The 14,798-nt window shown below is 30.5% G+C and overlaps 1 protein-coding gene across 1 annotated transcript in view; it reads right to left on the bottom strand.

Moving 5' to 3' along the window:
* spz6 (Spaetzle domain-containing protein 6) overlaps positions 1-14,798 on the bottom strand; it is a 39,457-nt gene that overhangs the window by 345 nt on the left and 24,314 nt on the right. The window contains exons 4-6 of the mRNA XM_040710065.2: positions 10,200-10,416; positions 232-434; positions 15-168 (exon numbers count right to left, since the gene is read on the bottom strand). Of these exons, the coding sequence (XP_040565999.1) occupies positions 15-168; positions 232-434; positions 10,200-10,416 (574 nt within the window). The remainder of the gene's footprint in view (positions 1-14; positions 169-231; positions 435-10,199; positions 10,417-14,798) is intronic.

The following is a 14,798-nucleotide window of genomic DNA, read 5'->3' as shown; positions in this document are numbered from 1 at the left end:
GATTATTATCTTACATTAGGAGGTGAGCCTCCTTTGACCGGCTTTCGCCCAAAAGAGGCAGATGGATCTGGAAACGTTGCATCAGGATAGTAGATTTCTGCTACCAAAAGACTCACCCACCGAGGAGAAGCTAGGCAGGAACCATCCATATATGCACACTTTGTGCTCCTAAAACATTCAAAGATGATAAGTCTCAAAAAAATCTGTTTCATATAAATATAGAGTACTTACAAGCATTTGACAACTTCGACAGTTTGTGTAAAGTAGCCCTCATAAGGGATTTGTACAACATATCTCCAAACACCCTGATAGTTCTTTGCAAAGACGGGAGTGACATATTCTACTGTGGAGGGGCAGGGTGTCATGGGAGATTCCAGGGAGTTGAGAGAGGAAAGGGAGGGGATATCACCGCCTTCAGCATCTCTTTCACTTGACTAAATAAGAATATTTATGTATTTATATATAAATTTAAAGCACACACACAAATATTACAAAAATCTTGAAAGCATTACATTTAAAGAAAAACGATATTTATATTTTGTTAATGCTTTCTGGTAATATAAGCAACATCATTTAATGTATTGAACGTAGGCACATACATATATAGTAAGTAATATCACTTATTTTTATTTTTGTAGGAAAAAACAAAAACAAATCTTAACGTGTATATTTTTTACGAGTATAAATTGCGCATTTGCGCACGACTTATTTGAAAGGATATCAATATGAATAATTGGATTTTTATATTTATGCGACTATCACTTCTTCAATTCCTATTTTATTTATGGATAAGTAGCCATAGAAATTTGTTGGTCCTTTCGATTTGATTTCTTTTTTGTAACATTTTACAACAAAAAACAAAAAGCTTGAGAATTTAAGAATATTGTTATATTATTATTTCTGAAGAGTTCTCCAAGGGAGACGAAATCAATTAAATGTTATTGATCCTATAAACATCTATGTTTTATTGTGTTGGTTGAGTCAAGTCTCCCTTTTTTTTAAATTTACAACTATTTGGGTCTAAAAAGGAATTAAATTGTCTCCATTTATTTAATATCATATAAAAAGACTACTGAAGTCATTCGTAGACATATTTCGATCAATTATAATAGGCATTCTATTCGAATTTCTTGAATGAGTTAGACATTTACTATAGATTTGATTTATAAGACTTAATTTGCCCTCGATATGGTCTTTCAGATTAATCTCATCAATTTCGTATTATTTCATTGTGACGATGAATTTCTTCTACTTTAAGTCCAATTTGCAGTGTCTCCAAAGAATTTGTAATAAAAGTTGATGATAATTATTTGTTCTAGAATACAAATATATTCTAGACATAGTTTTGAAATAAAAACAAAAAAAAATAATTCTACTTTTTTTTGTGTGTGTATGTGTTGACCAGCAACAAATGTAGGAATGTTGAATATTCACTCAATTACCGTCAACTATGAATAATACAATCTACAAAAAATATTCATAAAATAAACTTATGTGGAAGTAAGAAAGGCACAAGTCTTTAGCAAATATCTGCGATTCTTATTCACATTACAACGACAGGTTGGTTCAGAAAATAAATATCCTTTATTGTACCTTTAATTTACAAATCGAAATAATACATAATTACAAAAAAAAACTGTTAGGGTTAATTATTGAAATGTACCGATACTAACATTTTCGCAGATAAGTCCCTATAATTTCGCTTTCTATAATATTTTTTATGATATTTTTTTTTTCTTATTGAAAATAAATTTAATAATCCCAATAGTGTCGTAGAGGGTCCTCACTACATTTTTGGTTAGAAACCATTCTCCAGTCCTTGGTAAGTAAATAGTATTCATTTGAAATAAATAAAATGTCTATGGCTGGAATGTTTGTTATTTAAGCAATTGTCTTAGAGCACTACATACTCTATGTATAATAAGATTTTCCTATTACATTGCTACATAAATGAAAATTCCCAGCATGCTATGTACATTCTTTAAACGGAAAACATATTGTAGGTAAAGGCTACAATTCAAAGCAATATTAATAAACCTATTTGCAGATAAATAAAATATTTAATTATGGGAATTTAAACCAGAAGTTTTCTTTATTTGTCGAAAAACCATTAACTGAATAATAATCGGAGATTAACTATACCTTATATTAGTGATTTCCAATTTTTTTTAGCCAGTGTAGAACCCTATAGTATTTTGATAATACTTTATAGCATATAAAATATTCTGAACTAAATGTTTTATTTATGTAATCTCTTGACCATGCACAAAGGCTTCGAGGAATCCCTGTCTCAACTTATTATAATGTTATCCAGTATATATGTATTATAGTGGTATTATTTCTGAAGCATTTCAAACCTTACTCTACCAAATTTATTTGGAGTCAATATCTGAAGCGTTATTAAAATATTAAATGTAACGAACAAAATTACAATGTTATTCTATTAAAAAGTCATCAAATCGTCAAAAAAAGATGATGAAATTTTTGTTGAATGAGTATCAAAATACCGATAAATATATTAATATTTTTGTACTGGAACCAGTATAAAAATATTTTGACAACACTTATGGACTGTGGTTACAATTCTCCTCACCCCACTTTATCTCAAAATATTCATGTTTCCCGTTTTCAAGTTTTGATTAGGTAAATGAACTTGCCTGCAATTGCTTTCTGGTTCCTCTGTCTCATTCTATGAGCTACTTGTTATTGAAAATAAATAAATAAAACTACTCATAGAATTGATTGAATCACTAATAAAACCAATTATTTCTTAAACTCAACACTGTTTCAACATTTCTTGCAAATCTATTCATTTCTATTGAGAACCCCTTCTCTAAATATTAGAATATGGAATGGGAATAATGGCTTAATTTTTCGGAGCATAAATAGACAAAAATATATATGTTGTTGATAGCAAAATATGTATACTCTTATTAAATATTTTGAAAATTATAACGTATCAGCAACCCATAGTTTATAACGAATTACATATGTCAGCATTTATTTAGTGTCTATCCTGACAATGTATTATGATACATTTTCTACGTCATTTCAGCAGTTGTAATTAATATTAAAGACCAAAAAGGGCCCGTCATGGGATTAAATTTTTTTGACTTATAGGACTGCAGTTTCTTCAGCTTCTTTAACCGATCAAAAACTAGTCATTATGAAATTAATTCTACAATCCTAAGTTAAAAAAGCATATTTTTTGATGGATACAGTTTCTGTAATGTCTATCAAATAAGATTTTTTATTTGTTAAAGCTGCCATCAAGACACTACTTATATCAGAGTGTTTTATATATATATATTCATTATCTCATTGCTGCTCGGAGCTAATTTAATAAAACGTCATAACCGTTAAGCACCTCTTCTCTCAATTATTCTTCAAATTGTCAGGGGAACTACATTAATTATCAGTTTCCTTTTTTAACAAACTGGTTTTTTATGAGTCTCTGATCCTAATTAAGCTGCATATAAATCGTAGCAAATTCACAAATAAGAAATAATTAATAATTTTGGACTATTTTTCTTCTTTTTTTTTTTCTCTCTTCTTAATTACACTCATCTTATGTAAGAATATAATTACAAAGTTATTTAGAAAAAACGAATATAAGAATCCATGATATTGTAAGTAAAATATAGCCTTTATATGAACTATAAGAAAAAAAAGTATTTCAATAATGTAAGTAGAACATTAATTTGATTTTTTGACGTACTTGCAACATTTTGATTGTGGGTATCAATTATTCAGATATGATTGTTCCCTTAAAAAAAATATAATCTATAAAAGTATTCAAAATATATCACATAGGTTAAATCGTTTTAATACTCGGTAGAATATCAAATTTTTAGGTGAGGTTTTTAAATCGATATTTTGGTTGAGACCTCAGCCTTAGACCGTTGACCAATGTTTTCTCAGAATCTTAATTGAGAATATTGACTACAAAAGGAGAATAAAATACTACATTGAATATCAAATTATGACAATTCAAAATTTATTCTACTTCAAAATATTTTTTGACATCATGGTAATGATATTTTGCTCATATAAAAACACAAGTGACGACATTAATAATTTATAAAAATTCGGTCCTGACTGAATTGTAAATGATCCCAAGCCAGAACAAACTTTTCCAAAGTCCACTTATCCAACCCAAATTTGTTCGTAAAACCGGTCAAAAGATCGACTTATATCGATTTACAGCTATAAAATTATTTGGCTACAATAAAACTTCTCTTTCGCAAGATGTTGCTTTGAGAAACAACAGTTGACGTTACATTATCATTATTGCGTATTACCTATCCAATTTTCCTTCCCTTTGCAGATCTATCTTGCTGTTAATAGAGGTTCCAAAGTTAGTTATAGAGTAATTAGTTGTACCTTCAGAGCCGTTAGCCAACATAAGCAAACTTAATTTGCACATTAATTGATCACGTGCACCTCTTGGTTTATAGCTTTGGATCCCGGCTATAAAAAAGTATAACAGTCTTATACCGATTAATATTTTCTAAGATGCATTGCCATAATGCGTATATAGTTGTATTATCCGAAGTTATAACCCCATTGGTGAAACGTAGATAAGGTGATCAAAATTGGTGCAAATACGGTTGGTTTCACGACAATTTTTTTGTCCTATAGGTGTGTTGAGTATACTTGCATACTCCATTACTATCCACTCCACCCCCATGAATTAACATATGGTGAGCTATGCGAAGGGAAGGAAAAACGGCATATGGTGGGATGAAAAAATGATTAAGTAACGCCATCTGTGGTATCATAAAAAGCACATTGCCAAAGAATCCTCACAGGCTAACAGACACATTGCATCGGTTGGCTTATAGTTTATACCTTTGCAACAGATGCAGACTTAGAACTCAACTTGGAATTGAGTCCATATTTTGAAGACTTTCGACTAGAATTGATCTAAAAATCAAAGACTCGATATTTGACTATGACTAGAAAGCTAGTTCATACTAAACTCAAGAAAAGTTTAAACACTTTGAATCCTATATTATAATTATGGACTTGAAATGAGCTTAAAATAAACCTGAGAGCTTCAAAAAAATATTCAAAGAATTAGACTTATCTGTGACTGGTGGCCAAAGACATGAAACTCGACTAGAACTTGCAGTATAAGGACTTTTCCCCGCCTATGCTAGTATGTAGTGAATTTTAATGGTCTCGTCATTAGTATAAATGCCTTTTTACTTTTCTATTCAACAGTTATTAATATTTATTTTAATAATATATGGAATTGTGTAGTTTTCAATCTTTAAAAGAATAGATTATTATATTTATTTTTTCTGTTCGTTTCTTCATTTTTCGGCTCTTTCTCTTTACTTTCCATTATTATCATTACCATTCTTGGAATGAATGTCCTGTTGAAAAGGAAAGTTGATAACAATATTAAAAAAAAAAAATCCCACAAAAAAGAGCAAGGATTTTTCTCCCCCACATGTGGTGTCTATGTATGTATTTATATCTTTGAAATGTGTATGTATTAAAATGCAATAATCATTTTCTTTACATACATGATGCAAGCACTCCTAGCACAGACTATTTTCTCCCTCTTCACAATACATACGAAAACACAATATATACAGAGAGGTTCCGAATTAGAGTCCTATTAACTTTAACGTCTTTACATTAAGAGTGTTATTTATGGGGATTTCGTTACCCAAGTCAAACAGCATAATAGGGATCCAGGCCAGACCGAAAAAAAAGACCATAAAAAAAGCTACAGCTTAAGCTTTTTGATACCAAGGCAATCACATTCAATGAAATACTGGTAGGACAAACTTTAAACTTGTAAACAAGTACATATTCCCATACAAGCCTTCATCTGTGAGTAATTTACTTTGATGAGAATCTCATTCTGGACTACCCTGTATATATTTAAATAAAATTTCACACGTGATAAGAAGAATGCATATTACACATTATATACCCATATAAATTAGTTAACCACTTCAAAAGTAAGAAAAAGAAAAATAATCCACAAGCAAAAAAAAACATTTTTTGGGGAATAACTATTTGATATGAATGACTGCAATTATCAATGCATCCCGTAGAAATGGTTTATCTTTCATTTATCTTATCTAGGTACATTACATTTATATTATTATACTAGTTTTTTATGAACCAATTATTTTGTACATTATTTGGAGACGCTGTAAATTGCACTTATATTAGGAAAAATCAAAATCGCAGTGGAATAGTTATAAATATTTAGATAGAATTTATTTGAAATATTGGGTTGCATTTACCAACAATGTACATTGTACAAATATATGTATGAGGAAAAAAAAATCACAATTTGTCTTGATTTTTGTTCCATATTTTTTTATCCCTCCATTTCAAACTTATATATTATTTAATTAATGAAAAATAAATTAAAACATTATCAAAAACAATAACCAAATAAAACATAAACAAATGAATTTGAAATATTTGAAGTTATTTTTTGTTCAAGGCTATCATATATTGATGCACCACATATGCACATAATGGGGATATCATATCTCTATTGACAATATTGTTTCTAGACCTTTACAAGACTACAAAACATTGTTGAATGCTTTCTAGAGGTTATCAAACTATTATGAAGAGTCTATGTACATTTTACATATACTGCTACAATTTGTTGAGTCAACGTCCCAGGGAAAAGATCAACTCTGTATCAAATGACCTTTTGACTTGGTAGTGTGTCTCAAAGAAATATGGAGTAAAATTGATTGCATACGAGAAATGGGGTCCTAGAAATTCACTTACATCTTGAAACGTCTTTGTACATATTTAAGCTTAGACAAGGGGTTTCAAACAAATTTGAATCAGTTTGATTTTTATGGGAATAAATAAAAATGAAATAGTATTTATAAATTTTACATCTTATGATTTCATAGACTAATTGGATGATGGACAACATAGTCCAAGTTGTGTAGTTTAGTAGAAAAAAACAATGGCAGTTATATGAGTTTTGGATTTGTATGGCTGATAGACATGGGGTCAATATCCTAACTTCAAAATGAAAGGTTCCAATAACGATTAACATTAATTAGTTTAGTGTAAGAAAATATTATCTTTATAGAATTTAGCCTGAAATATTTATATTTTCTGAAATTACAAACTTTATTGCCCGAATCTGTTAGTTCAGTTTTTAATTTTCGGGGAATTTTTTTTCGAACGGAATCCTAGAGGGTAAAAAATAAATAAAGGGATCACGTTAATAAATAATAAATATTGTAAAATATAAATATTTATTTTTATTTTTTAAGAAAAATAATAAATTTTATATTTTTTCATTTTGTCATTATCAATAATCGTGAGTGAGTTGTTTATTTAAGGCTGTAAGTCCCGCTTTTGAGTTCTTTAACACAAACCGACCCGTAAAAAAATATCAAATTGAGAGTGATGAATAAGCTAATTTTTGGGGGTTATATATGTTTAAATGGAACTTATGAAATAATTACATACATGATTAACAAGGAAACACAAACTGTCCCTGAAATTTACCGTAGGTTATAAAACTAGGATAAATCCCTGAAAAATGAGATTCTAAGTGAGATCCCCTTGAATGGATTATAAAAATGATCAAAGTATATTCAGCTTTAGTAGAAGCCAGCCACCTTGAATCCGAATATCTGGATCTTAAGAACCAGTTCTCTAATCTCAAATATCTTTACATATATATAAATTGTTATTCTATCTATATTTTTCTCTTACTTAAACAAATCACGAACCACTCAATAAATATTGTTTTAATGCCAATACATTTTAAACATTTCCTTTGGCATTACACATTCAACTTAAAGCTATTGCTTTTTTAAAGTATTGGAATTTAGAAAAAAATGTAACACTATGAACCAAGTCGGCAATTATTTGTATATATCTCCTTATTTTATTCAATCGAGCGATTTATTGACAGTACCACGATATATAGGGAATACTATTTAAAGTTGTTGCGTGATATTTCGGATCTATTGTGTCTCAAACAAACTTTAGTAGACTTTGTACTTTCTTATTTTAAACACAACACCCACACATTCAGCATAAATGTAAGCAAAAATGATTTATTTTTTTCAAAATTGATTTTGAACAATATTTGTATTCTTATTCAAATTAAATCAATAATATATTTTGATTACGGAGACGCCGAAAATTGCAATACAGTGATAAATATTAATATTTGCAATGAAAAAACTAGGAATTGCTATATTTTATGTATTTGAAAGGTCATATAGAGGCCAAATTAACTCACATAAACCCATTAAAAGATCTAAACTATAATTACAACTCTTGGGTTTCTCATTTTTTTCCTTGAAATTTAAATAAAAGTATATATGACAGAATTATAGGTATATATGAAAACTGAATTTATATCAAATATATTGGACATATCTCCTTTTCTTTATTTTATTCAAGATTCCTTTTATGTTGACACACCAAAAATAAAAAAATAAGATTTTTATATAATTATAGTTGATACTACTCGTACTTGGGGGTATATCATTACTTTACTAGAAAATGTGTAAAAGAGCTTGTCATTAGAGAATTTAGAGATACATCGTTTGGAAGTAACTTAAAACAGATTGTTGAGAAATGATTCCCTTCAAGATTGTCTTATCTGACTTCCACTGTGTTGTATTGATATTTAGTATTGAAGATTTAGTTTATACCTAATGCTCTTGACAAAAATGTTATTAAAAAAAGCAACAACTATTGCATGCATAGTTTAATAATATAATAGGCATAGACTTCCTATGCCTTTATTTTCTTCTTTGAGCAAAAAGAAAACGCATCGAATAGTCTTTGAATCGTAATAATATATATATATATATATTTATATATTATATAACCATTTATTTATATTTTCAAATAGTGTATTTAAGGGAGAGGGGAAGAGAAAGCTTTACGATTCGGCTGAAATACTTTACATATATTTTCTCTCTTAAAAATGTATACATAAAAGTAAAACTTAGTAATTGAATGGGCAAAAACAAAAAAAAGATATTTTAACATTCATTTAATATATTCTGGTATTATTCAGTAAATGTAGCTGTGTTATTATATTATAACTGGGATATGAAGTTGGGAATATATTTATATATAATTTTTTTTTTTTGTATTTTTAGGATACAAATTAATTAAAATTTATATTTTATAACGAAAAAATATTGTGATAAATACTTAAATAATTCTTTGATACTCAGCACGATTTCCTTAAAAATGTATTCCTAACTTCTTACACCACGTTAAAATTTTTATTTCTATTTTACCCTCCAGATCTTATTCTATAGACCATAGCTAGACCATGCATCCTCCAAAAAAAACTCATTATAAATACGAGAATGATTTTTTTTTTTAAAGTCATTAAAATTTCTGAGCTTGCGCAATTCCTATCTTCAACTACCCCGAAAAAAAATCCTACATATATCCATGTACTGTCACTGTGAAGAGATCTTTTTTTTTTTTTTTTTCCTTTATATTTTAGGCAAAGAAGTACGGAAAAATATCTAAATTGGTCCGTGGACCAATACAAAAATATATGAATCTTAACAACACCAATTATGTTATGGAACACGACATAGCTCAATGGAAAATGTGCTCGAGAGAAAATATTCTCTTGAACTCAATGTGCGTAGATTCAATTCAAGATCGCTTTTAATGAAGGAAATATACTTAATATAGATAGACTTCAAAGAAAATTCCTAGGTCATAGGAAGACTCTGTAATTTTTCAACGTTTACTTATACTTAATTAGGGCAACTCCATCTGACTAATTAGAGGAACATTATATAATAACATTAATTAAATAATTTATGTCATAATGGAATAACATAATCATGGTTGATTTTACTGTGAAGGGGTCTCACGGTACAGTAAAGTTCTTGGGATTATTTTCATTTTTTTTTTTAAAGTTTCAAACTATGTTTTTCAGAAAATAAATTTTGAATCTCCGGGGACATTGTAAGAAATAAAGTGCGGCCTTTTTTATGTTTATATTTTCAAATGACTTTTTTTTAGAAAGATTGATTTTTTTTCCTCCTTGAGAGCCCTTATTTATATTATCAAGTGTAAAGCAGGGGAAATGACTCTAATGACCCTCTTAAACCGATTTTGAATATCAACATAAGTATGCTAACTCTTCAATCTCTCTCAAGATGTTATTGGATGTAACACATGCATGTACCACCCACCTTATCTCCTTTGAAGGCATTGAAAATCATACAGAGAACACCAAAGGAGTCATCGCACCACCCTCGCCCTTGTCGAGTGATTTGCTTAGCAGTTGCAAGAGTTTCTTCATTTTTAGTTTCTTCTTCAGATTTGAGATGTGCATGATGAAGCTCTTTGAGAACAGGGGGCTCATCTGTTTCCAGAGATCGTTTGGTTCGATGGTGATAAAAGTTGATTCTGAAAGGAAAGGAAATTATAAAACTATAATCATGGAATGGGTATTGAGTTAAAAAATAGTAATATTATTTTATACTCGGACAGCACATTTCACATTGATACTTGACTAAATAATCGTACACTACATCGTGATAAAAGCCTCAAAGCATTTTTTCTTTTCAATGGCCAATAAATGTATGGTCATTAGATTAGACTTTGTTTTTGTAATTTCTTTAATTTTATTGAATTATATGGAGCGTATTCAATTTGATCCGGTCTGTTAATTTTTATTGATTTTATTTTATTAATGATAATAAGTGATTTTGTAAATGCATTAATGTTTATGATATAACATATATGCATTCCGATTTAAATTATCTGATACAATTTAAAATATGCGTACAACCGGTGTAGAATTATGGTAAATTAACAATTGTTCTGACTGTTTTTTGCACTGATCTAAACCAATATTTTGGTCAATACACGTTATCAGACCGTGAGTCACTGTAAGGTACTTGCTCATTCGAAATTACGATTGACTTCATTAAAATATGTAAAATAAAACATCGTCTCAGACAGAAATTTACATCAGTGTAGCATATTATTATATAGCTGATGCAGACTGATTTTGTTCTCATGACTGACCCAGGATTTACATCAAATCGTTCTGAAAAATTTATAATCTGGACCGTGTCACAAATACCACATGGACTCTCAACAAGAAAATAACTTTTTAACAATACCTCAATATAGATAAATACTATATGTAAAAAAAAACATAAAATTCATCAGTCCATTCACAATATAAAATCTCTATAAAATTTAATGAATCTAATATTCTATAAAATATGCTACTTTATGTATATGGATTTCACCAAAAGTTTCCTAGCTTCGATGTAGTAAATGTAATACTATAATGTTTACTTATACTAAAACAATGAAACTCCATCTAACCAATTAAAGGAGCATTTAAAAAAAAACTTGACATTTCATGAATATATAACAAAGTCCCTTGGACGGCTGTGACGACGGTTAGTCATTTGATATATAGATGTAAAAAAAAATTTAAAATTAGTTATTGGCCCCTCCGCTTTCAAAAAAGGGGCAGAACCTGTAAATTATGACATACCTGGATAATTTTAAATTCACAAGCTATAACATAAATTTTAGAAAGCGGTATTTTTTTTTTTCATTTTGCCTCTTCTGAACAATTTTGAAATGTTCATACAGAATATATTTATTTTATTATATACCGGGCCGTGCAGAATTATTTACCGATTTTTGTTCAGAACATATCGCGGACAATAATGACATTTCGAATGACTTAAGAAATAATTTATTCATACATTTTTAGAATAATAAAATAGTTTGTGATCAAATTTAATCAATGTAGCCACCATTTGACTCAATGACACTGGTCAGGCTACGTCTGAAGCTGCCACAGACTTGCTGGATGTAATCGGCGTCCATGGAGGCCCAGGCCTTGTTGAAAGCAGCCTTTAAGGCATTTATGTTCTTGTGTCGTTTTTTGCAGGCCTTGGTCTCCACGTGCTCCTAGATAGAGAAGTCTAGTGGGTTCAGATCTGGGCTCTGAGGGGGCCAGTAGTCCTTGGGCCAAAAGTTCATGTTGTCCTTGAGCCACTCCTGAGCTTTCTTGGAAGCGTGGGAGGGTGCTCCATCTTGTTGAAGCCCCCAAGGAGAGTTGCCAACTATGGATTTGATCCACGGAAGGACCTTGGACGCCAGAATCTTCACATAATCATCCGCTGTTAATCTGTAGCCAGTGGGGAACCATACCGGCTTCATGGTCTTCCCGTTGGAGGCCACGAGACCCAACATCATCGCCGAAGCAGGGTGCTTTGTTGTTGCCACATAGCGGAGCTTATCTTGCACATCTCCAAAGCTCACAACACGGTCATTTTGCCTGTTGAAAACAGGATCGACCGTAAAAGTTTTCTCATCTGAAAAAATGATAATGCGTCTAGATGAGCTCTTGATATCATTCATGATTTTCTTGGCACGCTCAAGTCTGACTTCTCGCTGACGTTCAGTTAGCAGAGGGCGTTCAGTACGCCTCAGGGACTTTCCTCCAGCCCTTCTTAATGCGCTTGAAACAGTTGTTCTCGACGTTCCCATCTTTCTGGCCATGTCGGCAATGGGCCTGTTGGGAGTCCTCTTGAACACTGCCTTTACTTGCCTTGTTGAGACAGTGGCTTCCTGCCAGCTCCAGGGGAATGCTTGAGATCACCCCAGCCTCCAAGCTATTGGAAACGTTGTAAATTGTCTTCAACGAGGCCCCAACCGGTTCCTTAATGTTTTTATGAGGCACTCCCGCTCGGAGGAGGGCTGCAATTTCGATCCTCTTTGTTTCCTGATTGGACATGGTCTCACGTGTGGAAGTTGTTACGCTCTCACAGGAAGGATTTTTGTTTATTTTAACAGTAAAAATACGAAACAATCAGATTGGTTGCTACAAAACCTCTTAAAAAGTATATTTACATCACCGGTAAAAAATTTTGCACGGGCCGGTAGCTGTGATATATAAGCAAATTTTGTGTTGAATTGATTGGAAAACCCGTTTTCAAAGTTCAAATGGAACAAGTAGCAATAATTTCCAAAAAAAAATTCTTCCAAAGATTATAAGATTGTTAATCAATTGACAAAGCATCGAAGTCTCCAAAATAGATTCATCCTCACATTCTTTCCTCTGTCTACGAGCAATTTTACAGATGGAAGTCTTTTGGAATGCTATCATAGTGAATAAAATAAAACAAATTTCATATTATTTATTTATAATACCGTACCCCCCACAGTTTCATAAAGAATGAATTAATGAACAATGGAAATTCTTTACATTTTTTTCAATTACTCGAAGAGGATAAATTTTTACAATACAAATTTATATACAGATATTTACTAAAAGGTATATTAATTAAAAAAACATGTCTAATAAATGATTTTTATTTAATTATACTTGAGTGTGTCCCCTCTACTCATCGTCAAAAAAATAGTTCAGGTCAACCATTTTTTTATAACATTTTTCTATAAGTTTACTGGTTTAAAAAAACTAAAATCAAAAGCGTAAGGGTAAACATATAAAACGATTTTTGATCAAATTCATTACTTAAAGAAACTCAGAACTTAGAGTTGGATTGAATTACAGATCTTTCATTTCATTTTTTTGTTTCTTAATAATGAGTAATTTAAATAATAAATTTTATTAAAATTCGATGAAAAATATTAAATTAAATGTAAATTTTTCCGTTGTAATGTCCATAGGGAAATTTGGGCCTAGAATTTCTAATATAGACATATGATGTATCTCGAACATCATACCTTTTATTAGAGAACATTTAGTTGATTTAAAAAAGAAAAGAAGGGTATTTACATAGTAAGGCATGGTACATACAACCATATTTACCTTAAAAAATAATTCTTTGAGTGTGAAAATATATTCGTATGTAGCAAAAGAGTTGGAGAACAAATATTGTAGACATGTACAACATATAACTTATATTTAAGAAAATATTGATATATAGCAGAAAAAAGAACAAAATATACTGTAACTTTTTCATTTGGTATAATATATTTCTTGATTGAACAATCTTTTTTTCGATCGCAAGAGAAGCTTTGTCAAATATCTAGTCGCACAACATGTACATATATTGTTAAAGGGAAATTATTTTCAATTTTGTAAGGATGGAGTTCTTCAAAGACGTACCGAAGCTCTGACATTAGGAAAGTCACAGCCTATTTTAAGCCAAACAATACATATCCTGGGTGATGTGTGAGAGTATGTGTTCAAATTACAAAAAGAACAGCTCAGTTAACAGGGGCGTCCACAGGATTATATTGAGTGGGGGGGGGGGGGAGGGTTAAATTCATACCTACTGACAAAAAAGGATATTTTTTTGGAAAAAATGAGCAATATTAATTTTTTTTAGAAAAGAAAATCTAATAAGAAGCAAAAATTCCTTAATTTTGGGGAAGGGCTACAGCCACTCAAGTCCAACCCCTGTCAATGCCTCTGGTTAAATATGAATTAGTTTTATTGTTGACAAAATCAAAGACATAAAATTCTTTTTTTCTTTCTTCCCTTTTGAAAATGAAACTGATGCCATTTTAAGACCGAAGCCAGGGACGTCACGAGAGGTCCCTTCCGGTACGTCTATAACGATCTTCATGGTGTCTCTCAAACTACTTTCCAAAAAGAATAAGACAAAATCCCTGAAATTATTTTGAGCATGCTTGACCTTCTGAACACATTTAATTTATTCAAGTAATTTCTCTGTTTTTCTAGCCCTTTTGTTCTGGTTGCACTTAAGCCTCCACTTACAAGCATTCTAGTATTTCGATATGGAAATATTGTCTTAATTGAGGCGATTGTAAAAAAACACGCCTGA

Source organism: Lepeophtheirus salmonis, chromosome 4 (genome assembly GCF_016086655.4).
Source record: "Lepeophtheirus salmonis chromosome 4, UVic_Lsal_1.4, whole genome shotgun sequence".
Classification (NCBI taxonomy): Eukaryota; Metazoa; Arthropoda; class Copepoda; order Siphonostomatoida; family Caligidae; genus Lepeophtheirus; species Lepeophtheirus salmonis.
The sequence above is the reverse complement of the archived record's forward strand: the minus strand, read 5'-3'. Positions and strand labels throughout refer to the sequence as shown.